The sequence below is a fragment of the Cryptomeria japonica genome, chromosome 3 (assembly GCF_030272615.1).
Source record: "Cryptomeria japonica chromosome 3, Sugi_1.0, whole genome shotgun sequence".
NCBI lineage: Eukaryota > Viridiplantae > Streptophyta > Pinopsida > Cupressales > Cupressaceae > Cryptomeria > Cryptomeria japonica.
Genome location: NC_081407.1, coordinates 433,870,649 through 433,897,416, shown reverse-complemented (window position 1 = coordinate 433,897,416; position 26,768 = coordinate 433,870,649). Strand labels below are relative to the sequence as shown.

At 37.3% G+C, this 26,768-nt stretch overlaps 1 protein-coding gene across 1 annotated transcript in view; it reads right to left on the bottom strand.

The window, feature by feature from the left end:
• Nucleotides 1–26,768, bottom strand: part of LOC131068487 (probable cadmium/zinc-transporting ATPase HMA1, chloroplastic) — a 158,063-nt gene that overhangs the window by 124,874 nt on the left and 6,421 nt on the right. The window contains exons 2-6 of the mRNA XM_058003671.2: nt 24,118–24,268; nt 23,818–24,005; nt 21,517–21,663; nt 9,906–10,101; nt 1,283–1,395 (exon numbers count right to left, since the gene is read on the bottom strand). Of these exons, the coding sequence (XP_057859654.2) occupies nt 1,283–1,395; nt 9,906–10,101; nt 21,517–21,663; nt 23,818–24,005; nt 24,118–24,268 (795 nt within the window). The remainder of the gene's footprint in view (nt 1–1,282; nt 1,396–9,905; nt 10,102–21,516; nt 21,664–23,817; nt 24,006–24,117; nt 24,269–26,768) is intronic.

The following is a 26,768-nucleotide window of genomic DNA, read 5'->3' as shown; positions in this document are numbered from 1 at the left end:
CAAGAATCCTCTATCAAAATGTTTTAGTAAGCAGGATTCCGTTCATGATGGCTATCAAGAAATTCTTCAATGACTCAATGTGTCCCCTCACCTCCAACATAGTGGAACTATTGTTGACTCAACAAGTAAGGACTAGACCTACGGCTAAGGACTGCAACCCTGCAATTACCTACAGTGAAATCGGATTGTAATCCTCAAACTCGTTCACAATTATCAATTCTGCTCCCACAGTAATCCTTCATTAGCTAGTGCACACCCCAATGCGTGTATTTATGACATAAGATGAGCACAAGAGTTGCCAAGAGGAACTGAAACATCTCTCATATGAAATGACAGAAGAACTGATTAAACTCCACAAAAGAGGCTCAGCTGTCCTGTTTTCTAATAAATTTCACTGCTGACAACTCTATTGCAGACCTGTTCCCATAGGCAATGCTTTTGCCCCGTTGTCAAGAAAGTTTGGCAGTTTCATCCCAAGCAATTCTTTCACTAACCCAAATACATCTTCCATTTGTTGTAGTCAAGCATGGTGCCCTTGTTATTTCCCTTGTTTTGATTCTCACCTTGCAAATTTGCACTGACACCATCAAACTGAAACTGACTTCTTAATACAAGATGGCCGATCCAATAAACTAACTAAAACTGAATGTTTTCTAGAACATTTTTGGATCATAAACATATGTATGTCATTTGTTCCGAGCTATATTCTATGGTGTTATGGAAAAGATAAAGCATTGACCATAAAACCAGGGTTTCCACTGGAAGCTTGGATGCCAGAACAATTGTTAACAAAAGGAAGATTTTCAATGATACAGGGTTCATATTTGTAGATTAGCAATCAACATATTGGAAACATCAAGGAAAGTCTCAACAACGAAGTAGTATGGGACCATATGTCTCACCCATGAGATGAATTTACAAAGGAATCCATACGCAAAGCATATTTACTTCTCAGTTTGACTGTTGATTCAAATACTGGTCCATCAAACAATGACTGATCCTATACTAATGTGGATCAATTTTTCTTTTTTGCTCATCTCTTGGAGTGGTGTGCTCTTAAGTCTTATGATCATTTGCATGCATGCCCTTTTTCTAAATATATCATTCATAAACTCTGAATATTAGCAAAATTAAACTCAGAAAAACCTTATTTTCAAGACACACAAACACAAATGCATCTAAGTACAATCAAAAGTAACATAAAACTTGTTCAGAAGATGAGTCTCCAATATACAATTTTTTTTCCTATTCTAACATTCCACCAAAATTCCATGGTCGTTACCTTACTTGCACAAGCACTAATTGCAGTTACATAAGCTAGAGGAGCTGCAGCCAATGCACATGGTGAAGCAGCTACCATAAGGCCCAATGCTCTATAAATGGATCCTCTAGCACCTACACAAAACTCAGTTAATTAATCTTCTATTCAAAACAATATCAGGAAAAGAGTAGACATGTTTCTATAGAATTTGAAGAACCACAAAATTTTAAAAACCATCATCTCTACATGATTAAACTTCCTTTATCTAGTTCTCAATAGTTCAGTCTTTTGAATTCAGGGAAGACATAAAACAACTAAATAAAATATAGAAAATAGCTGAGAATTAAAAAGAAAGAATCAAACTTTGAACTACTGTAGCCCCCCTAAAAGAGAACATGTCAAAGACAATGAGGAGCATTTGAATTTGTAAGCAGATGCATACAATCCAACAATATAAAAGAACTGGTCAAAACAATATCCATTATATCATGTTATGCACCCACAAAACTCATCTTTTGGACAGCATTTTCTTGTGTCTTGCTGAGGCAATTTATCAAGGTATTGGATGTGGAAACTGAAAGTCTTGTTTTGGTTCTTGTTGACATTGTTGCATGCTCATTATATCCTGTTACGCACCCACAAAACTCATCTATTGGACATCATTTTCTTCTGTCTTTCTGAGGTTATTTATCAAGGTATTGGATGTGGGAACTGAAAGCCTTGTTTTGGTTCTTGCTGCCTATGCTGAACGCTCCATCTTAAGCAAGGTTACCAGTCTTCTAGGTGTTGGTTGAAAATTTTGTACACTTGGGGAAATATACAAAATTGTGGTTTCAACCACAGTGTGTGATAAAAACTCTCTTAATTAAGGGAAGGCTCCCCCTACCTAACTACAACTTTAAAAATAAAATAAGATGAGACAGCATTCTTTCGTCTTCTTTCAAGAAAGGCAATATCCTTTTCTCTTCACAGAAAAGTGATAGCGATTTGATATAAAACAGCAGTAACAACTTTCAAAATGAAATGAGAGAAAGGAAATGAAGTTTCCTGAAAGCTCAAAGACTTTCGTCACTTCCTTCAGGACGGGACAGCAATATCAAGCTCAAAGTCTTGATTATGTAAAGTCCTAACTACCCTTTTCCATACTAATTTTATTAAGAACAAATTATAACAGCACAAAGACTAAAATATCTTATTCTTTCTACGCAAGACCGCAAGAACAAGTGTGAGCTCCAAGACTCTCAGCTATTTCTCATAAAATCTACTTACTTCTAAACTCTGTTAAGAACAAGTGTAAGCACAAAGTCTTACAGGTTTTTCCCAATAGAACTTCTACTTTAACTAAATTAATCTCCAATACTTGCAGCTCAAAGACTGCAAATTAGATTCGATTAAGTTCTCAAAGAAACACTTGCAAGAAAGGTAATATGGAACACAAACTCAAGAATGTAGCACAAAGACTCAAAGCTTGAGCAATTTTCTTCTATTCCTTTCAATTCTTCAATTTACACATAAAAGCTCAAAGACTTTTTTGCTGCAAATTTGGCAGAGTTTTTTGCTTGCTTTCCAAAAGATAAAAACTACAATAGACTCCTCTCAAGTATTTATACGAGAAGAATCATGAGAAAAAGGTGGGAGGATCCCAACTAACTTGAGAAATTCTCTCAACCACCAAGAATTATTCAATAACTAACTATGACTATTCCAACTACAGTCCTAACTGAAAACAACTTGTAGTTGCCTTACATGTAATTACAAAAGTGCAAGTAAAGACTTGACTGACAATTTATAAAAGGTTTTTACATGTAACTTGTCAAAAGAAAAACTACAACTAAGAGATTACAATTCTGGAAAAATACAACTAAGTGTTGAAAAACACTTAAGCTGCAGCGTGTGAAGACATGAATCCTTCGAACTTCTGGATGATCATTCGTAGCTCAGTGGGATTCGGTTCGTGGGTGTTCTTGGCAATAACCATGGTCTTTACAATGGCATCATGACATCGAAGAAGCATAGAGTTGTTCTTCTCCAAGATGGACTGGATTTCGTGCAAAAAGATTTGATGTTTCATCAGAACCTGAATTGAAGCAACTGAGAATTGTTCGCTCCTCCATTAATTATGAATCTTCATCTGTAGATCTGCGAGCACTTCTTCTTCTGGTATCAGCTCTCCATTCTGACTGATTATGTTGCAAGAGGCCTTCTCACAGTGGGAAACAATACCTTGGAATACTTCAACCCGCAATCTCATTGCATCATCAATCTCCTCAATGAGGGATTTGAGAACAAGGGCTTTATTCTCCAAAAGTTATTCAAATTCCAAGTACATGACCCTAGAAGAAATAATGGCATGCTCCTGAAGAACACTCAACTGTTGTTGGGGCATGGTGCGCCAGATTGTCAAACTACCGTTTCAACCCTTTCCAGATTCTGTTTGAAAGTGTCGGAGGTATGATTCAATTTCTCTTCAATGGTCTCCAACTTAGACATCATTTGGAAAATGTCTTTTAGCCCTTGTGCACATAGATCATGAAGTTGATCCACCCAAGAATCCAAAGCTTGTACTTTTTGAGCAGCTCTTTCAACTCCACAAATCGGTTCTTGGGAATCGGAAGAACTTGCAGTATTACTCCCTTCACCAGCAGGTTTTGTAATTTTATGAACAGCTGCAACAAGTTGTCGATTCTCCTCTTCTAACTTGTCTTTCTTTGCTAGAAGTTTGTCATACCGCTACACTAGTGAGGCTACAGATTGTTGGGCATAGTGTTTGACCACTTCATGCGTTTGTTTGTCCAATTCTATCCTTGTAACCCTGTAATCAGCAGCTTGCATTTCCTCACGTGGCTTATCCGCAAGGGGCTCAACAATTTCTGCCACTTTCATCTTATTGCTATCAACAGTCACTCTTGAGATTGTCTTGGCCTTTTTAGCAACCTTGGGCCTAGACTGTTTGAGTTGCTGATAGTCCAAGACATCAGGAGAGATTTTTTTCTTCTTCCTCTTTGGGGTAAAAGAACTAAGCCATGGAGGTAAAGCAACTAGTTCTCCTTGAGTAGCTGCTGAAAGCGAAGGAGAAGCAATTTCTGTTTGAACAACCATGGTCACCCTGGGAGGAGTATCTGTTTGGATGGCGACCATGGTTTGCTCAGTAACCAATGGGCATGAAGATTGCCTCATAAATTCCTCAAAGTCAAAAGTGGAGGTATCAATCTCTGACAACTGGATACATGCAGGAGTATCCTCAGGAACTTCCAGCACACCCTCTTGTTGATGATCAGGAGGCGGCTCAAATACTGAAATAGGAACGGCATTCTGAGGAGACTCTTCCACTATTATGTCAGGAGGAGAAAGAGGCATCTCAATGGAAACTGAGGAAGGAATCTCATGTAGGGAATCTAAAGCTAGAGACTTAGGAGCATCATCAAATTGTTGTCGTTCTTCTGGATTATCAAGATCGATCACATGAACATGAAACCGAGACTTTTCCTTTCTACGAACAGTTGCCTCCTCAGGAGGAAGCACTACTGCCCGACTAACACACAATTTGATCCTGGTGCCAGAAGATGATGCACCTTCCTTGTTGTCAATTTGAATCTCAGACTTACGTCCAAGAGGCCCCGTAGAGTCATTTTCTTTCCCAACCTTGATCTTGACAAGTCTAACACCATTACCTTTGAGCCAAGTGTTGGTGTTAGCCAAGATAGGCTGAAATCTTTCAAGAATGGACGTGCATTCTTTATGCAACCATTGGATTAAAGGAAGTGGAGCTTCCTCAACCCTTCGTGAAATATATTCGGGATCAAGTACATGCCCATCATCAATCATCCCTTGTGGAATATCAACCAAGTTCAAATCAATAACCTGCTCAACAATAAGCCTGCAATAATCCATCTTGAGAACCTCCAATTTTGTACGGAGATCTACCCAGATATCCTCAATACAATGCATGTGTATGAAGGATTTCTTGATTTTTTCCTTCATACCCCGATAATCAAAATCTGCCCTAGACTTAAACCTTTTGAATTTAATCTCTTGCATCTCAGTCTCCATAGCTTTGGCTTTGACGGATGTGACAAGAGAATACCGGCCAATTTTCAATGGGTTTGTTGTAGAAATCCCCATTCCGACCTTATGTCAAACAGACTGATGAGCGTGCACAGCCATGATCTGTCTTCCCAACTCCATAAGAATGATCTTATCAGTTGGGTATCTAGGGAGCATGTATGGCTGCCCACTATAGCATCCGACTCTCATATAGGTAAAGGTCGGGAATTGAAGAAACAAGCAACCATAGTCATTCACTCTTTCCCATGCCTCATCTGACACCCTTATGTTCTTTAGAGTCTTGTCAAGCTGGCACATGAAGTAGCCAAAGAATGCATCTTGAACTCTTCTGAAATGCAATCTGTTGGGTCTCAAAGGCAGTTGATCATAATATTCCCATACAGGTATAAGCGAGCGGTCACCCTTGGTAGAAAGACCAGGGAAATGTCTGAGTGACGCTGCCAAATACACTAAGTATGAGTTCATGTAGAAAGTCATGGTGGTAGGGACTGTTGCAAGTTGCTCGCACAAAGCATCACTGATAATCTCTCTCCCATGATATATGATGGGATTGCCTAATGAACATGGTAAACTGATACATCCAGGGTTCAAAAACATTGGAGTGTTCAAGACCCATCATCCTGCTGAGGAGAGTTATGATGTCTCCAATTTTCCACTTAAAGTCACAGTGGTACAACTTAGCCCACCTTGAGAAGGCGGCTCGTGGCTCATGAATCCACCTGTTAATATGACGTTTGCAGTTCTTTTCCCTCTTGACATAGTACTCAGCTGCACTATCCTTTGAAATTTCCATATAAACAAGTGTTGGTGGTATTCTGAAGACTTTCTCAATTGTATTTGCATCAAGGCGGATTATTGCTTCACCATCATCATTTTTAATGGTTCTTGTCTCTTTGTCAAAGTGATGGGCGCAAGAGAACAAATTCAAGTTCTAGGGCAGCCACTGGAAAAGAGGATGCGTGATGGATGTGGCTATCCAACAACCGCTGCATATTACTATCCTGCAGATCCTCCACTCCCTTGACAAATTCTGACATGTCCACATGCCCTATGTTCGTATCTTTTATGCGATGCAAAGGAGAGGAAACTTGCGAAGGTGAAACTTCATTCTGGTACTTGTCATATTTATACTTCATCTTCTTCGGAATTGGAGATGAAGGTAAATCTGACATTGAAGGACAACCTGGTATACTACGATGAAGACTTAAAAGTGTTTAACAGTTTTCTTTCTTCAAATGGGAAGAACTCCAACCCTTGCACTTCACGATTTTGTGAGAGAAAGATGGAAAATAAATGGGAAATGCTAGGAATCTTGACTTTGACCAATTTCGGATCTTGGAGAAAATTTTACAAGTATACAAGTTGGGAAGAATGCACATGCAATCGGATTTTTAAAACCCGAATGCAAGTATACTTGTAAAACGGAAAATGGAAAAATGAGTGAAAAATGAGAATTAGACTTGCGGGAAATGACGTGAACGGAAAGTACGGATATAGGCGATATGGATGGATAAAAATGGGAAGATTTTGGGAATGTCACTTCCAAGAAAATGGGAAGAACTTTGGACATGCAATCCGGTTCTCAAAAACCCGATTTTGGAAGGATGGGTATTTTTCATCTTTGCAACTTGGGATTTCAACAAAAGATGGTTAAATTCTTTTAACCGTAAGGAAAGAACAATGATTTTCATCCAACTTGTAATCGGGATTTAAAATCCCGAATACAAGTAAAGAGGGAAAATGGGGAAAAACAATGCAATTCATAAATTGCTTTACAAAGGGGAAAATCTCTCTCACAAAACCGATTTTTGGGGCAAAATAAATATATACACAAATTTACAACTAGAAAGAAAAAACAAGAAAACAAGAAAATGAAACATGAAAAGAAGAGAAATCATACCTTGCTTCAAAACTGAAAAATGCCTCTTCAAAAGATGATCAATCTTTGAAAGAAGGGGGAAGAACTCTTCAATAGAGAATAAACCATATTCTAACCCTTGCCACGTTTTACCAAAACGCCTTGGGCAGCAAAATGTGGCACCAAATGCAAATTAAATGGCACAAGAAATGGTCAATCCTCCATTAACCTCAATGTCTTAGCATGAAAGGCAAAAACGACCTAGGAGATTGCAGCTTTGTAAAGTTTAAATCCCCCAAAACGTGGGTCTAAGGGATCACGTGGTAAACCGTTTGGCAGAAAATAAGGGTTGAATCATTCACCAAATCAGCAACAACGTGTCCCATAGCTCACACAAATCACCTTGTAACAAAAACGCCTCCTTGCTCCATGAATTTCTCCACAAAAATTGGGAAGAATTTGTGACAAAATTGTCTTAGGAGAGGAAAATCGGGTTTTTGGGAAAGAAATACAAGTTTTAATTTACATGCAGTAGAGAAAATCGGGTTTTATTTCCCATATAGCAAGTTTAAAATGTCACTTTTCCCTCAACAAGGCAAAATCGGGTTTTAGAAATGCAATTACAAGTTTAAAATTCTCCAATTTGCACTTTATGAAGAAAATCGGGTTTTTTGGGCACAATAGCAAGTTTAAAATTGTCACTTTATTTCAATTCTAGGCAAAATCGGGTTTTGGAGAGAGATGTGCAAGTTACAAGTTACTTGTAAAGGGAAAATAAGATCCCTACAACAAGTTTTTATAACTTAACACATGTAATAGGAGTTTAAAATCCCTATTACAAGCAAAAGACATTAAAATAGGGGTTTTAGAAAAGAATTACAAGTTAACTTGTAACTTATCCAAAAAATCCCTATTATAACTTAAAAAGCCAAAAAGCATCAAGGGGGAAATAAAAAGTAAGTTACAAGTTCTTTTTTCAATATAGTGCACTTGTAATTAGCCAAAAACTTCCCTACAAAGACCAAAACAAAAGAAATCATTAAAACTTGCAATTCAAGGAAAATTTCCCACCCGCAATCAGGGAGAAAAAACCCGAAATTGAAGGAAAGACATAGCAAACGAACCCAGAATGCAATGAAATTCGAAACGTGGTTCGAGGATGGACTGAGGATTAGGCAAAATTATTGCCTCAGGAAGCGTGCCATAGAGTAAAATTTTCATTTTTTGACAAAAATTTCATGTAATGGTCCTTCATTTTTGAAAACAAAAATGAGGGCAACAGGTTGCATTGTTTGTTTATCAGAGCATGCATAAGAACAGGAAACATGGAAAGACAAGAAAAAGAAAGCACGAGAAGCTGTTTGTAGAACCAAAAACACTCATGTTGGAGCACCTGCAGGAAGTTGTCAAGTTTCAAGGGGGAGAAAGAGTTTGATCAGAGTTTAAGTGACATGCATGTCAATACGCATAAATAGAGAGAACCTTTAGAACATTCAAATGGCAAGCACAGGAGGAATGCATGCCCTAGAGGAGTTTCAGCTGACTTTAGTCACAGAAATCCCTGTCAAGTGCGACTGAGAGTCTATCAGCCAAGTGTTAGTGGCAGAGCAGGAAAGCACGCTTCAGTAGTGATAGAAATCTTCCATGTGACAACAGATACAAAAACAGGCATCTAGAAGAAGGGTTGAGCTCTTCAAGTCACCCAAACACCAAAAAATAAGCACCAAATGAGTATGATAGGTGACTATGCCAGTTCAAAAGCATGCCTAAAGGAGGTTTAAGTGACAGATGGAGCTAATATGCCTGCCAAAGCAGTGATAAGGGTGCATCCAGTGACAGCAATGTGTATAGGGTGTGCCTAGGGGTGAAAGAAGATAACTAAAGTGACAGAGACGATCTTTGGGCATCCCTACATGAGAAGCCATTAGTAAAGTGAGAAACATGGATAAAACAGGCAACCATGTGCACAAAGACCAGTGTTAAGTGACAGCATTGAGTAAAAGGCGTACCTGAAACTGTTAATGAGTGACATACGTAGCTTTTAAGTATGCCTAGAAGAGGAATAAAGGGTTTAAAAGACAAACATACAAAAAAGAAGCACCTAGCAGTAAAACATAGTTTTTAAAGTTACAAACCACCATGAAAAGAGCACTTAACCATGTTACAACAGCAGTCAAGTGTCATCATGGATGAAATAGGCAACTGGGTGTGTGAGGACAGTCTTAACTGTTTAAAATGGCAAAAAAGAGTACATATGAATCTGCTATGACAGGTCTGGTGGAGACATATGTGTAATCAGTAATGTAAACTGGAAAAAGAAGAAAAACAGAATTAAGTCTGACTTAGCTTTGTGGGACACATTTTACATATTGATATTTGATGCATCAATAGGGTTCATAATTTGAACAATTGTGTCTATAAGTGATACCTTGAGCTAGCTAAATTTTTGCATGCATATTATTACATTCAATCATTAATGAAATCATTGAGCAAAATTTTCTCAAATACATTCAGTTTTCCCCTTGGATTCGCTTGTCTTAGAATGCACACACTCATACAATATGGATATTAAAAGAGATGATGAATGAATGTATAATCAGGTAGAGTTATAAGGAATATAAAAACACATACATGTTGGTGATGCCATCATTCCCAAGGATATAGATCAATGGTTTACTTAGGGTCTTGATAAGTATTAAATGCATTATGATTGTTACTAACCTGGACTGCTCATCAAAGGCCACTTGAACAGAAATGGGCCTAAAAGAGCTACAGCAAAAGATACAGCCACAACAGCCTGGCTGTAACGCTCGCCAAAATCATCAAGCCACCTTTGCAACTTTGGTTTGTTTAACTGTGCTTCTTCAGTCAACTGCATAATCTTGGACAATGTAGACTCATTCCATGTCTTTGTTGCCTGGAAAAGAATATATTAAATGAGTAAAAACATATGGTAATTACTAGTTAAAAATACTATTTATTTGAAAACAATACTTAAGGTTTGAGGAAGCCATGTCTTTCAAAGTCCAAGATTTCCTCCAATCAAGCAAACTACATACATAAACCAACCACAAGATCAAAATGTACTAGAAAAGGAACCAACCATTACATTTAATTTAAAAGCATATAGATAAAGTAGAAGAAGTGGAGGTTGTTCAGTGTTAGCACAAGTAAGAACAGCTTATATACAAGCATATTAGTGTAAAAGACATTTGGACAAGATGGCATGATAAATAATTTTAAATAAATGATGAGAATGTGTTGTTCTAGCCTCAAACACAGACAAAATAGATGGCAAGCCCTCAGGTAATTCAATAGTTCTTCAATAAATGTGCACTAGTAAGGACAAGGGAAAAAAAATCACATAATGCTAAGAAGACCCTCAAAGGGTAAAAGGTAGCATACTAACCAGCATGCAACTCACAGTTGATGAATTGGCACAACTGGGCAATTCTGCACATTCCCAATTTGAGGGAAAAACATGCAATTGACTAGACCAAGGACAAATATATAACTCTGAATCACTCTCCATCATCAGTCCTTATTCATTGCATTGTTTCAGGCTCCAATTACAGGTAAAACTTGGAAATTTCACTCCAAGAAGGAAAGCAACTTGGTCTAGGGCACGGTAACTTGTATATGAAATCTTCTTAACTGCAGCAAATTGTGCTATGAAGGAAAAAACTTGCATTTAAGGACCATTTAAGGTATTAAAGGTACAAGAACAAGAACTATTAGCAAGACCCTAAATCCCCTATGGAAGGCATAAACACAATCGACAAAATCAACCAGGAGAAAACCAAATGAGGCAATATAATTAATGACTAGAAGAGCCCTTGCTCTCTAGCAATGAGTTGACACTTGTTAATAACTATCATTTATTATACCAATTTTACTTAATGGAAGATCTGAAATACCTTACTTATTTTGACTTTACATGAACATGAAACAAACATAAGAAAAACAAAATATGCTGAAGTATAATATCCCCTACAGGAACCCTACTCAATTTTCCCTAAAGTAAATTTCCCTAATTAGGGTTTGGATGATGCTTGGAAATGTGTATTGTCGAATTACTATCTTAATCTTGAGCCTGCAACCAAGTTAGTATCACAAAATAAACATAATATTCAACAATGTACACATATAATTTCAGTTAATGCCTTTGGAGCTCCATCCAATCAATCCATTGCTATTGTGAAGTACCATGGGAGATCATACAGGTACCTTTGAGCCAATCCAACAGGTTCAAGGGCATGGAAGTACATCCGTCTTACTTCCTCCTGCTTAACTCTTTGGAGTTCAGGGGTATGGAAGCACATCCATCATTTGACCTCCTGCTTAACCCAGATGGACCTTTGGCTACTTGCCCTACTTATATGTACTGTATCTCCCCTGCACAATAGAACGTCTGATTGCTCGCCATTCTAAAGGATTGATTCATTTTATCTTATTACGTAAATATACAGATTTAGAAATGTATAATCAGACTTAATACAGAAGAGATGACATTATTAAAATCATATGAAGACTATTTTGCACATAAATGTATATTTACTCATAATGTAGATCATACCACCAAAATTAATATGAATATTCAGATTGTTGATAAAATGATTTGTATGTCTCTGTCTGAAGGGTACGTGATTGTTTCCCTTGCTGAAAATGCAGATACTTCGATGCTCCTCTTGTCTTGCTTGGAATTGTCCTTTAATACTTCTTCATTGATGGAGGAGAGTAGTGTCTTTTAAACATGGTGCCTGTTAGTAATGGCAATGACCTTTGGTTCAATGCATCCTTTCACCATAACTAATGCTAACCAATGTGTTGACGTGGCTAAAGTCGGATTACCAACTCCTTCTGGTCAACACAAAATAGAATGTTGAGTATCCTATCCTCTCTTGAATAAGGAAATCCCTAATGTTGTTTTAGATGATCAAAGGGGACAACCTCAAGGTTCCAAATGTCAGGTCTTCATTGCGGGATAACTCAACGGTTTGATGTGTTTTGCTGGTAACACAAGGGACTTACGTTTACAACAAGCTAGTCTGCATCTGACAATGTTGCGATTCTCAGACAGGGGAAATAAATGAAAAAGGGAAGGGTTTAGGGATCCTAAGGACAGTGATGATAACAATTAATGTAGCGGGTAGACAGATTTCCATAAACTAATCATTGTTTTGCCAGAGACACCCTCACAACTCAACAAGAACAGTGCAAGCTCCTAGGAAATTAAAGGTTTTCAGACTATGGACATTTTTTTAGGCACCCAATTCTGGCGCAGCCTAAAACAAATACCCATGGTTGAACTAAGCACAGTTTTGGGTTCAAACTAACCATACACGGTGACTTACAATCAGCAGGTCCTAATGGTATGAACCGGAAATACATCAAATACCCCCCACATTTCACCATTAAAACCATTGAACTCAACTTAACCAGCTGAAGGGAAATCATGCAAATAGAAGAAAACCAAAATAACAAACACCATTCTTCAATGTTTATATATTGATTTTAGTTGTCATTACAACAATTTCTTACAACTCTATTCTATTCCTAATCTGCTAACTACAACTACTTCTAACTTGTTGGCTACCTAATTCTAAAAGATCTAACTACTAAAATCTAACCCTTTACAAAGAGAGGCATCTTCCTTTTATAGATTTTACAATTTGAATGAAAGGCCACGATTAACTGCATTCAAAGGCTGCAATCTGCCTTCTAGAAGCTAGCTTTAACACATGCCTAGTTATCTTTTGTTGTCCTCCCAACCACCTCCTCAGCTACCGACCACTATTTGGCATCAATTAAGTCATTTACATTAGAACAATTCAGTTTTACAAGCCAATGGATTTTTTGATATTCTTTGTTGTGCAATTTGAGTTGTTTTTGAGTGTGCATATATTGGTATCATTCTAAGTATACCACTACTCTCCAAAGACTTGAAATATCATCTCCTTGGTCCTTTTGTGTTGTGGTTGCCTCTACCCCGCAACATGTTCTTCATTGACACCGCCCTTTGGTAGTCTTTGTGCGTCATCATCTTCATCACCCAGCTCAATCGAGATCCTATATTCAATTTGCGCCTTAGGTTGCCACCTTAGCTCTTCCCAACAACATCGATCTGCGAACAATCGATTTCAACTTGAATCAATCACCTCTAAAAATATAAACAATTTTAACAAATATTAAAAAAAAATTAAGGCAATGTCGGGCTTTGTTTGGACGAATAAGAGGGAAAAATTAAAAAAATATTCACTTTTTAAATTAATTTGAATCCCCTCTTTTCTCTTTACTTGGCTGATTCAATGAAAGGGTAAAACTCCGCCTTTTAAGTGCAAATGCAAAAAACCTTAGGATCTTGCTTTGATTTTTTATCGGCAAAATAAGGGGCAAGTTCGGCATATTGAGGGAGAATGTGAATAGCGCGAGCCCTTCCTCTTTTTTCAATATGCTTTTGGCTTGTGAATTGGGGAGGAAATGCGAACTTCTTCACTTCTTGCAAAACTATTAAAATCGCAAAGTTTTTTGTTAATGCATGATACCTCGGTAAGATAAATGATTGAATGAGAGATAAATGAAGTCTCTCATTCAAACATTTATTATCGTGAGGGGGCACGATCAAGTGATGTCTTGATCGGCCATGTCCAAAAGACATGGCCAGTCAAGGCATCGCTTGACCGTACCCAGCCCACTACATATACCAAATGAAATGTGTGAGAATGTACATTGAAAAAAAAATGCTCCTCCTCTCCTGCAACATAAAAGAAGACAATCAGATTTATACAACAATTCAGTGATAGATAATACATAGAAGAAGATAAATTTTAATTCTGATCCACAAAATTAACATGGTATCAGAGCCAGGTTTCCTTCTATAAAGCCTAACCGCCTGAAGGAAGATCCGATTAAGATCAGATTGATATCTCCTTGAAAGTCTCAAATATGGCCACATTGCAAGAACTTGTCCTCTCAAACTTGAACTACAAGCGTCCCTTGCTGAAGTAAGAAATTCAGACATATGTTCAGAAAAATATGTTCTCTAGAAGAAACTCAAGATACCTTGTGATTGAGAGGGAGCTTACTAATCAAGATTGAGCACTTCTGAGGTAAAAATTGTAAATATTGATTATTATTATTAATACTAATAATTATTTTATGGGCCCTGTGTAAATCATAAGGAAGTGACGACTTCCAAATGATTTCCACTAGTATTTTTGAGGTTATTGGAAGGTGACGATCTTACAATAACTCAAGATTGTGGATAGAATCGCCGACTGAGACAATCCACGTAAAAGCTTGTGGATAGAATCGCCGACAGAGGCAATCCACACAAGAGCTCATGGATAGAATCGCCGACTGAGGCAATCCACGTAAGAGCTCATGGATAGAATCGCCGACTAAGGCAATCCACGTGAGAGCTCATGGATAGAATCGCCGACTGAGGCAATCCACACAAAGAGCTTGTGGATAGAATCGCCGACTGAGGCAATCCACACAAGAGCTTGTGGATAGAATCACCGACTAAGGCAATCCACACAAGAGCTTATGGATAGAATCGCCGACAGAGGCAATCCACTCAAGAGTTTGTGAATAGAATCGCCGACAGAGGCAATTCACATCTTGAAACTATGGTCCCAAGATAAGCATCATATGATTTATGAATATTGCTCCCAATACCTTTTACATTTATCTTACCTAGCTAAGAGGGAGTGTTAATGCATGATAGCCTCGGTAAGATAAATGATTGAATGAGAGATAAATGAAGTCTCTCATTCAAACATTTATTATCGTGAGGGGGCACAATCAAGTGATGTCTTGATCGGCCATGTCCAAAAGACATGGCCGGTCAAGGCATCGCTTGACCGTACCCAGCCCACTACATATACCAAATGAAATGTGTGAGAATGTACATTGAAAAAAAATGCTCCTCCTCTCCTACAACATAAAAGAAGACAATCAGATTTATACAACAATTCAGTGATAGATAATACGTAGAAGAAGATAAATTTTAATTCTGATCCACAAAATTAACATTTTTACCCTTCGCTCCTTTGTTTGGAAGAGACTTGGTGTGAGAATGTTTTTATCACACAAACTCACAATTTAAGAGAAACGTGAGAATGTCTTTATCGCACAAACTCACATTTTTCTTAAAAGCGCCGAACTTCCTTGCCTGTGTTTGGCTCTTGCGCTTAACCCAAGGAGAAATTCGGGCCCATTAGAAGAAATGTGAAAACTGTTAATGTTAGAATAAGGTAAGACACAACAATCTGAAACTTAGAAAATCTTACAAGAACAAGATACACAAAATTTTATCCTGGGAAAACCCTCCACCTGAGGGTGAAAAACCCAACCACACCAAAAATCAACCTTTATTAAAAGCACATATTTGATACAATGCTCTCAAGCTTAATCAATCAATGATCTAAACACAGATTGTTAGCACTTAAAAATTAATAGTAGAAGCTGGAAAAACACTAAAGCGCTGAAGAAGATACTGATAAAAACTCATCATGCAAATGATCACAGATGCATATATCAAATGTATTCTCTCTTCTGAACTTCATGTGTGAACCTCTAAAAAACCAATCCGCCACACACCAGATAAAGGTAGACGAAAATCCCATGCTTAAGGCATGCAATATGCTTAGTGGCGGTTACATTACATGTCGATTCATAAACCGTTATCAAACGAGCCACACAGACATTGTATCAACCGAACCTTTTAATTGGAAGGAATACGATAAAGAAAGAAACGCAACCACCAAGCACGAGGCTCCCATGCAGCCGTAATCAATACACAAAGGTCAGTGACAGTTATCAAAGGAACGGTTACACTTCTAGCTATGAAAGAACCCAAAGAATCAAACACAGAACTCAAGATAGTCGAACAATATAGATTCACAACCATCGCAGGAATAATGAAATCTCCTGCAGCTACAAACATTAACACTCCCTCTTAGCAAAGGAGATATCATTTACTGATTTTCAAGTCATGGAGTCTCTCAACATGACAAACACAATGGCTACACCCATATGTGTAAAAACAAAACTTTATCACGAATTCTCTCAACATGATAGCATCACGGATTCACTCAACATGATGTTCACCATGGCTACTCCCGTGTGTGAAATAAACACAAGCTCTCATCACGGAGTCACTCAACGTGATGTTTTCATGGAGTCTCTCGACATGACATCCACCATGGTTACTCCCAGAGGGTGGAACAAGGGCTTTCACCTCAAACTTCTCTCGCAAAGAAGAATGCATTAACAAGGGATTGCACCTCGAACTTCTCCCTCACAGAGAAGAACTCATTAGCAAGGGCTTTCACCTCAAATTTCTCTATCATAGAGAAAAAATGCTTTAACCAAATCTTCATGATGACGTGGCTCCCTCTGAACCTGATATCAACCTTCTGACCTCCTCATCCAAGGTTGCCTCTAATGAAATAACAGACTCCTTCTGAAGCTGAAAAGACCATGATCCTTGGAATATGACCATCCTGAGATTAGAACAAAAATCTCCTTGCAGTCTGCTCCCTCTCACTGAGAGAGCCCTCTTGTCTCAATTTTAATATTTTTAGTGTTCAAGCGATCAAGACGTATGTTGGAGCAGTTACCTATTTCTAAATAATTCCCTTTAATCCAAGGCCGTTTTTGCCTCTCATAGGGCCAATGTAGGCCGGCACATTCAGCACAGGATTCACTTTCATGCTCACTCCTGAAACATTACAATGGCTTTTAAGCAACCCATCCGCCATGGGTTTTCCAGGGCATGGAGAAACAAGCGTCTTCGAGTTTCGAACCACGAACCTCCTGCTCCCCCTTCCAGGACTACCTCGCTCGTAGCTTCTCACAGAGGAGCTTCTCCTTGTCGTTCCTGGACTGCCTTTGTGCTTGGGTAGATTTGGCGGACCTTTCTTGACGTCTTTTAAATCGGCTATATCAGCGGGCTTCGAACCCGAGACCAGAGCCTCAGATTCTTTGAAGGTCGACTGAGCTCCAACGGATTTGCTTCTGTAACAGAAAGGAGGTTCCGAGAACGGCCTCGACTTGCGTTCTACTACAGATTTGCTTATGGAAAACGGCAAAGCACAAAATAATACGTTACCTCATAATTCACCGCCGCTTCTTGAAAACGACCACCGCGATCATGAAGAAACAAGGGGTTTCTCTTCATTGTCGTCCTCCTCGGCTTCCTTTGATGCGGTGCAGAAATAATCTTTGTTGCTTAGCTTAAACATTTCCTTCCACCTGCTAGACATCCTGTTGCTGGATTTGAAACCACCATTTTCTGCACCGCTCGCCTTTGAAGAAGGAAACGAAGCAGATCGAACCAGCAACGAGCTTTCCAGACTCAAATGACGAGCAATATAGAGGTTGAGCTTTCAGAGTGGAAATTTGCAGCAGAATTTTGCAGTCCACGAACAATACGTCGGTTGACAGAGAGTTTCCCCAAACACAATATCGCGATCATCATTGAACTTACTATGCAAAACTTGAACTCAGGGCTGTGAATAATATCGGCAGGGCCTACTCTGATTTGCTTCTCTGGCGAAGTCCTGTCGATCTGTGAAAGATCAACGGAAAATGAAATTCGAAATAGGAAGAAATAAAGTTGCAACTTAGAGAAAGGTGTAGTCTTCAAAAAAACATAGTTTGAATAACACCAAACAATAAACAAGCAACCCTCCCAGAATCCTGAGACCTCCTATGAGGGAGACGGCCTCAAACCTGGCTCGGATACCATGTTAATGTTAGAATAAGAAAGGTAAGACACAACAATCTGAAACTTAGAAAATCTTACAAGAACAAGATACACAAAATTTTATCCTGGGAAAACCCTCCACCTGAGGGTGAAAAATGCATCCACACCAAAAATCAACCTTTATTAAAGGCACAAATTTGATACGATGCTCTCAAGCTTAATCAAGAAATGATCTAAACACAGATTGTTAGCACTTAACAATCAACAGTAGAAGCTGAAAAAATACTGAAGCGCTGAAGAAGATACTGATAAAAACTCATCATGCAAATGATCACAGAAGCATATATCAAATGTATTCTCTCTTCTGAATTTCATGCGTGAACCTCTAAAAAATCAATCCACCACACACCAGATAAAGGTAGGCGAAAATCCCATGCTTAAACCAGATAAAGGTAGACAAAAATCCCATGCTTAAGGCATGCAATATGCTTAGTGGCAGTTACATTACATGCCGATTCATAAACCGTTATCAAACAAGCCACACAAACATTGTATCAACCGAACCTTTTAATTGGAAGCAATACGATAAAGAAAGAAACGCAGCCACCAAGCACAAGGCTCCCATGAAGCCATAATCAATACACAAAGGTCGGTGACAGTTATCAAAGGAACGGTTACACTTCCAGCTATGGAAGAACCCAAAGAATCAAACGCAAAACTCAAGATAGTCGAACAATATAGATTCACAATCATCACAGGAATAATGAAATCTCCTGCAGCTACAGACATTAACAAAAACACTTTAATCGCCAAACTTTGCAAATTTATTATAAACGCCAAATTTCTTAAGAGAATTCATCTCTTTACCAAACTTGGGCTTTTCTAAGGAAATGTGCAATTTTTCTTTTAAGCAACTCCTTTGCTTGGAAACTTGGCCTATTGGGTGAAAAAGTGCGATTCTCTTATATCTCACAAAACCAGTAAAAATGTCGAGTTTCTTTCGCCCCTTTGTTTGGAAGAATTCGGGCTTTTGAACAGAAATGCACGAATTTCTTTGACTCGGCCTTTGGACTAAAAGCGCAACTTAGCCGGTAAGGGGGGATAAACTCGGCATTGACAGGCAAAATGCGAGGAAGTCAACAAATATGATCTTAACGCGACCACCCTTTCTTCAAATTATTTCGGGCTCTACTTTCTTGGTGGAAGTTCGGCGATTTCAAAGTCGAGATTTTTTGGCAATTGCAGGCTCGACAATAGGATGGGATACATTGGGTGATTTTGAAAGCTTGGGTAGAGTCGATTTTATATTGTAAACCCTCGACATTTGCCAGTATTGTATTTCCACTTTGCATTTCGGTACTAATGATCTCATGTGAAGTCTAGGGTTCTCATGCAATTTCAATCACATGCCCTCTCTCTCTCTATCGGGCAGACTAAACAAAAAAAATTGGGGGGTGGGGGGGGTCTCCTGTCTGGGACAGGGGTGTGTGCAAAACGCACAACACAATGCTATCTCATCAAACTGGATATGATTATCAATCACACATTTAGGCACTTGCACAATATTATCGATCAGACACTACTGTCAAATATCGTCCTCTATGTTCCCAGCCCTGAAAGTAGACGATGCAGTGTTCAATGAAACTCCATTTGCTGATTAGGTTTTCACAGGGGACTGTCAGATAATGTGATCGCTGTAGGGGGCATTACAGGCTATTAAACTTTCTTAATCTTTAAACAAACCTGCTCTTAAACTTATCATTGCTGTTCCATACTAGTCATTTGGTATATATTATCATAAGCATCAGGGTTGAATTGGATCAATAGGATAGAGTCAGTATTTTCTTTCTATTTGCCTTGGCATGATTAGATTATAGAAAACTGTGAAGCCTTAGGGAGTAAGACAATTTTCTGAATTTATTTGATGATTAATATGTTATAGCTGGGGTCATGACATGAAGCAGAATATTAAGGATTACAGTTGTTATGTACCTAATGTGAGATTTGAGAAAAGCCATAGAGTTAAGACCTAAGTTGCTCTAGATAAGAAGATGTACATTGTCAAATCGTGTAACACTGAAAGTACAGGAAATTACACTGTTTATTGATTGTTTTAAAAAAACTAGCAATTAAAAAAGACAGCAATTGGAAATCATGTATGCAGGTAGGAAGACAAAAATGATGCCCTAATTCTGTGTCACAGCTCAAACAGAATAAATGTGCTAAGGAAACATTGGTTACATAGAGACACGATGGCAGGAAGAAGGGGTGTACAAGAAAGAACACTGGACTTTGAGACTTCACCATTAACATTTCAGGTATGCCCCATCATTCAGGCAATATGTTGTATGAGTTTCAGTCCTGAAAACCATATGATAGTTATGCTAAAGCCAAATAAATCATTGCTTTGTAAATAATGTTTGGTATGTTAAAAATATTAAAAATAATATAACTCCTGCTACAAGAGTTCCTCAATGAGCCGCTTGAGCTGGGCAATATTTTTGGTGTTAGATTTGCAGTGAATTTCATTCTCCTATTATCTTTTCTGTATGTTGTTCTAGAAGTTGAGCTGTGAAGACATTTCATTGATTTTGAGCAAAACAAGGATTGTCTTGTGACATTAAATTTTGGCTATTGCTTCCTTCAACTTATACCATATATGTGCAACAGAAAATAGCATAAATCTAGATATCATTCCTACTGCATGCTTCTAAAATTAACATATTGAGTGAAGATAGGTATGCAACTCATACTTGTGCTATAGAAGCAGCTCTAAAATATGTCATGTTTAATCTTTCTGTAAGCATGGTATAGGAGTTATCAAATAGGTAATTTTTTGCTAGCTTATTTTTGGCATATAACCATCCTAAGAATATAAAGAATGGGAGGAAATATTCTATAGATCCATGCTACTGGTTTGACAGAGTGTTCAATCACAAAGGCAGGACTAAATATAGTAAGAACTGGTTGAAGTTGAGAGCAAGAAACATATCAACCTGCAGTAAGACAAGTAATTAAATGTTTCATATAAATCATGATATGTTTTGAGCTAAAAAAAGTCTGGAATATTTGGACTCTAGGCTTTGACATGTGTGTCTTGAAGCTCATGACTTTGTCACCTTCCTTCGCTCAGAAAGGCACAATTCAATATAACAGATTAGTTAGAATATTTTGTCTTCTATTTTTCTTTTCTATTCTTTTCCTTCCATGAATCTGAATGTCTCACACTGCATGTGTCTTGGACTTTTGAGTGTATACCTGCACTCTTCTTAAATCATGTTTCTTTTATGATTACTGTTAAAACTCTTAGTAGAGATCAATATTATCCAGGAGCCCCTCAGAAACAATGTTGACATATGTTGATAGATCACTAATATAATTATTTAAAAATTAGAACAATTATTTTGGCTTAAGAAATAGCAATTTTTTTCAGTACATAAATCAAATAAGTAGTTCATGTTGAAAGATATTATAAACACATAAAAGATCATAAATTAAGTTTATTTCCCATATGTTTAAGTAAACTACTTTTAGATAAACAAATAGTAAGGTGGTTTTTCAGCAAATTTAACAACATTGTTGATATGTTAAAACTTAGTAAGGATTATACAAGCATACCTTGATTATCAACATACCATCCAAGTTCCTTGCACCCCCAGGAACAACATCCCCAATTTGTTTGTCAATTGGATTAGCCTCTCCAGTCAAGTGTTCAACAGTAACCATAGATCTTCCTTGGCATACTTCTCCATCAACAGGAACAGCCTAATTCATTTACATGATGAGTTAACATTATTTATCAGCTTCAAAACTCATGACATGCAATTGTTAATATAACATCCTATTTTAATCTGGACCGAAACATTTATTGGTCAATGAGAATGGACAATTTGCTTGCCTCAAATTTCAAGTCCAATGAATGAGCTTAGCCTCAAATTTCTTTTATTAGGTTGAGAATAATTCATACTTTACTCATTAGGGCACCACTAAATAAGTTCAAAACAAAACTCACATGGTCCAATCAAGCATAGCCAAGAATATCATTATCTTCGTATCAATCTATAGATTGGGACACATAGCCCAAAGAATTCAATGCCACTGGACCCAACACTGCTGGGAATAATCTGATCCTTTACCATAGCCCTTATGGAGGACCTAATGCTTAATATTGGCAGCAGCACAAAATCTTAACAGCTGGTTTCAGAACACTCTCCATTTTGTATTTCACTTCAGTTAAATAGCCTTACAATGTAATTGCTGAAAATTCTTTAGTACTACATTCTTTTTGCTTTCTGCATTAACCATAAGTTTTAATGCTTACATTGTAAAAGCTATGAATTCTCACTCTCTCTTTGTATCTTTTCATCCAGCTGTATGCTCTTAACTTTCAAGCAATGTTCTATTGTTGCCTTTCAGTCCTTCACTACCTTATTGCTCTCAAAATACAAAAGGCAGTTTGTAACATTTCATCGTGGTTAATACAAATTTATTTATCAATATATATAGGATTATAGAGATATAGATGTGTGTGTGCATACAAATGCCCTTTCTTTCTTTATATCCTTCCTTTAGCAGTATTCTCTTGAACAATGATTTATTGTCATCTTTTGCTCCTTCACTAGCTTATCATTATTAAAGTACAATAAGCAGTTTTGCAGCATTTCATCACAATTAATATAGTTTTATTTGTCAATATTCATACAGAGACGTGTGTGTGTGTGGAGACATGCGTGTGTGTGTGGGCATGTGTGCATGTGTGTGTGTGCATCATGCATGTGTGTGAGTGCATGTGTGCATGTTTAAGTCTGTAAATGTATATATCATTTTAATCCAAGGAGGGACACAAGCAATTTTGACCAGGTTACCAACCAAAAATACCATATAATTGGTGGGTTGGAAAACAGTTGTATTTGCCTTAAAAGGAGAATTGTTTTGTGTGTTTGTAAGTGCATATCTATATGTATGTGTGTAGATATATGTGTGTGCATGTGTGTGAGTGTGTGCATGCACACAAGTGTGGGTGTGCGGGTGTGTGTGTATGTAAATTTATATATCCTTTTAGTCCAAGGAGGGACACCAGCAGTTTTGACCTGGTTACCAACCAAAAAATCCATATAATTGGTGGATTAGAGAGCGATCATATTTGCCTTAAAATGATAATAGTTTTGTGTGTGTGTGTGGATATGTGAATGTGTATGTGTATATCTATATGTACGTGTGTATATAGATATGTATGTGTGTATAAGTATGTAAATGTATGTCCTTTTAATCCAAGGAGGGACACCAGCAGATTTGACCTGGTTACCAACCATATAATTGGTGGATTGGAGAACGGTTATATTTTCCTTAAAAGGAGAATGGTTTTGTGTGTGTATGGATATGTGTATGTGGATATCTATATGTATGTGTGTATATCAATCAGAGAGAATGCTTGTCATCTTGGCATGCATGTTTCTTGAGACCATAATGGAAGGTAGACTAGATTCTATTGTTCTGTGCCAAAAAGAAAGCCCAAGTGTTTAAATCTCAATTCATATTTAGAGTCTTTTTTTACATAGAACTTATGACCTTAACTGGAGAGCAGTTCCAGCCATGGAGTGAAATCCCTTTTGGCGCTTCATATGATTTTTTATGCAATTTCCGATAAATATTGTAATTACTTTTGTTAATAGAGTTAGCTTGAAATTTCAGATACACATGAAGGATATCAATAAGAAACATAAAGGCATTTATATTCTAAGGAATTTCAGAATTTATTGAGTTCTTTCTATGGAACTTTGGAGAATGACCCCACCCAAGTAAAGGGTCTTGATGCCTGAGAAGACCTTGTAACAAAATTCTACTGGCAAAATGACTTACTTGCATCAAAACAAATGCAGACATAAAATTTGAAAAGCAACACTTCAGATAGTTGTATACCTCACCAGCTCTAACCAATATGTATGATCCCACCTCCAAATCATGCATAGGAACATGTTTGTAGGTTATTGCTGAAAAATGAAGAGGTGCTGTTGCATCAAATGTATCCAAAACAAGAGCAAACTCTGGATTGCTTTCCTTTAGTGCCTTGATATCACCCATTGCTCGGTTTGCAAAATAATCCTCCGCTACAGAAAGCAGTTCTTAGAAGTATGACACAGTACAAGCAATGGAGAGAACAGCTACCTAAACCTGTATACTAGACTAGAAAAAACTCAATTACAACTTCAAATACCTTACCAATATGAGCAAGGCTAAACATGGCGAGAAGTAATCCGCCTTCCAGGGCATTTCCCATAAATACAGATGCGAATGCAGCTGAGGCCATTAGTACATGGATATTAACTTTTCCACCAGCAATGTCAACTAATGCATCAAGTGCTGCTGATATCTGTTACATTTCAAAATCTAGAGGGTCAGCCACATACTATGGTTGAAGATTCTATTTGTTCTTTACTAGCAAAGTAAACCATAAGCACAAATAGTATTAGAAAATTATCTGATAAATATACAATGTAAGGACATCGGAAATAAAAAATATAAAAATATTTAAATAACTCATTTAACACATCATCAAATATTAATTATAATCAAACGTTCCATATAAATATAAAATAAATATTACAATTACAATTTCCAATGGAGTTCAAGTGCCCAATGGAGTTCAAGTGCTTATTCCAGGAAAGCACATATACATATATTAATCTAAGTACAAAGATGATGAGCTACTTGCCATGACGATAACAATATAAGAAAAGTACAAATTTCAAGATACAAATAATTAGAAATACAATCGTCCTCGCTTGCTACCTACCAACCACAAGGTCATCTACTAGCTAAGGACAGGAACATGGCTCAAGTACTTTTTTGCCCAACCACAAAGCAGTTATGCTTCACCAGAGTTCTTCCTGACATGAAGAACCACCAACCTTGAACGAAAAGCCTAGCTACCTAAAAACAATGGCAGGATGGAAACCATCGTGCAGCTTGATACATCTACATGCACATCTACTATATGAGTATGCAACGAAATATTATCAGATGTGGCAAAGAAACATATTAAGTGAAATTTGTTAGGCAATTCATCTATTTCAATGAACTAGGCTTTGGCCAAAGCACTTTAAAAACAGATTTCCCAAAAAGAGGATCATCATTCTCTGTTGTTTCTACATTCAACAACCATTCCCGAAAACATAGCTTATCCCACATACAATGTATCAAACACCAATCATCCTATGTTAATGAATTTTCCTATGAAGAGACTTCTCACTTCTCCTACATGGCTTTTCGTATGCATCTTAAACATATTCACATTCTACATGATGATTTAATGCAGCTCCTACATGTCTTTCTGATGCATTACTATTAATTCATCATCTTATGTGGCTTTTGTATGCATTACCAATGAGAACATTTATATGACTTTCATGTGCATTTATATCATTCTATATGGCTGTTACAATGCATTACCAATAAGATCATTTACATGACTTCCGTAGGGGCAAGAGAACCCAGTCATGGGAGGAACCCAAGGAGAACCCGGGGAGAACCAGGACCGGGCAAGAATCAGGACCCGGACCCAGCCCATTTTGCCAAGAACCGATATCTTAGGCCATATAGAATGATAAAAATGCATACGGAAGTCATGTAAATGATCTTATTGGTAATGCATTGTAACAGCCATATAGAATGATATAAATGCACATGAAAGTCATATAAAACCCAGCCACCTGGGCAGGACCCAGGAGGAACCCGAGGAGAACCCGAGTGGACCCAGGAGAACCAAGGCCTGTGGGTTCCCAAAAACAGGGCCCATGGGTCGTAAAAACACAAAAAACAATAAAAAAACACCTTTTTTAATTTTTTTTTAACATATAAACCCTAATTTCGCCCCTTCTGATGCATGAAATGCATCAAAACATATATATAATTTTGATGTTTGAACATATATATAATATATGTATACATATATACATAAAATTAAAATATATATACATATATGTACGGACATACCCGTACCTGTACCTGTACCCAAGAAAAAAAAATTGTCGAATCCGTACCCGAATCGGTAACTTAGTATATGGCTATTACAATGCATTACCAATGAGATTGTTTATATGACTTCCATATGCATTTCTATAATTCCATATGTCTGTTTCAAATTTTCAATGCATCGTTAGGCAATAATATAATCATTTTGAGATCAATGACATATTTTAAGAAGAAGGTATGACACATGTATGTATATAATGACATGTACATATATTATTATACGCATATATATGAGCATACGTTCTTTAAGAATACACGATAAGTAAGAAATCAGAATTTATGCATGTTTATGAGTAATTTTACATTTAACATTCAGTTTCGTAATGAGGACAAAAGCAGATTTATACAACAGTCATTAATTGAAAGAAGAATTTAAATTAGAATTAAAGAGAAGGTATATCGCATGTGTGTATACTGGAAGTATACATATATGTGATAGCCTATGTGTATGTACATATTTATATATGCGTATACATTCTCTACTATAACTAATTTTGCCTACCTCATTCAGTTTCATAACTAACTAATTTTCAGATGAACATGATGCAAGGTTACTGATATCTCTATGTTTTTTGCTCTTTTTAACTGTAGTAACGATCTTGTTCTCAAATTGTCAAGAAAAGAAGGTAATTGTCCTCTAAATTTCTGTGGTTTTTGAATGATTTATTAATCTGTTTAATGCAGAGAATGATGCTAATGTTTCTTACTACTGTTGCTCTTAAATTTTATAATGAAGATTGCAGATTTGGTAATCAGTATCTAGCTATTTATCTATTTGTCTCATATGTTCAGAATCTAAGGTTAATCACAAACTGTCATGGAAAAGGACAGCTAAGAAT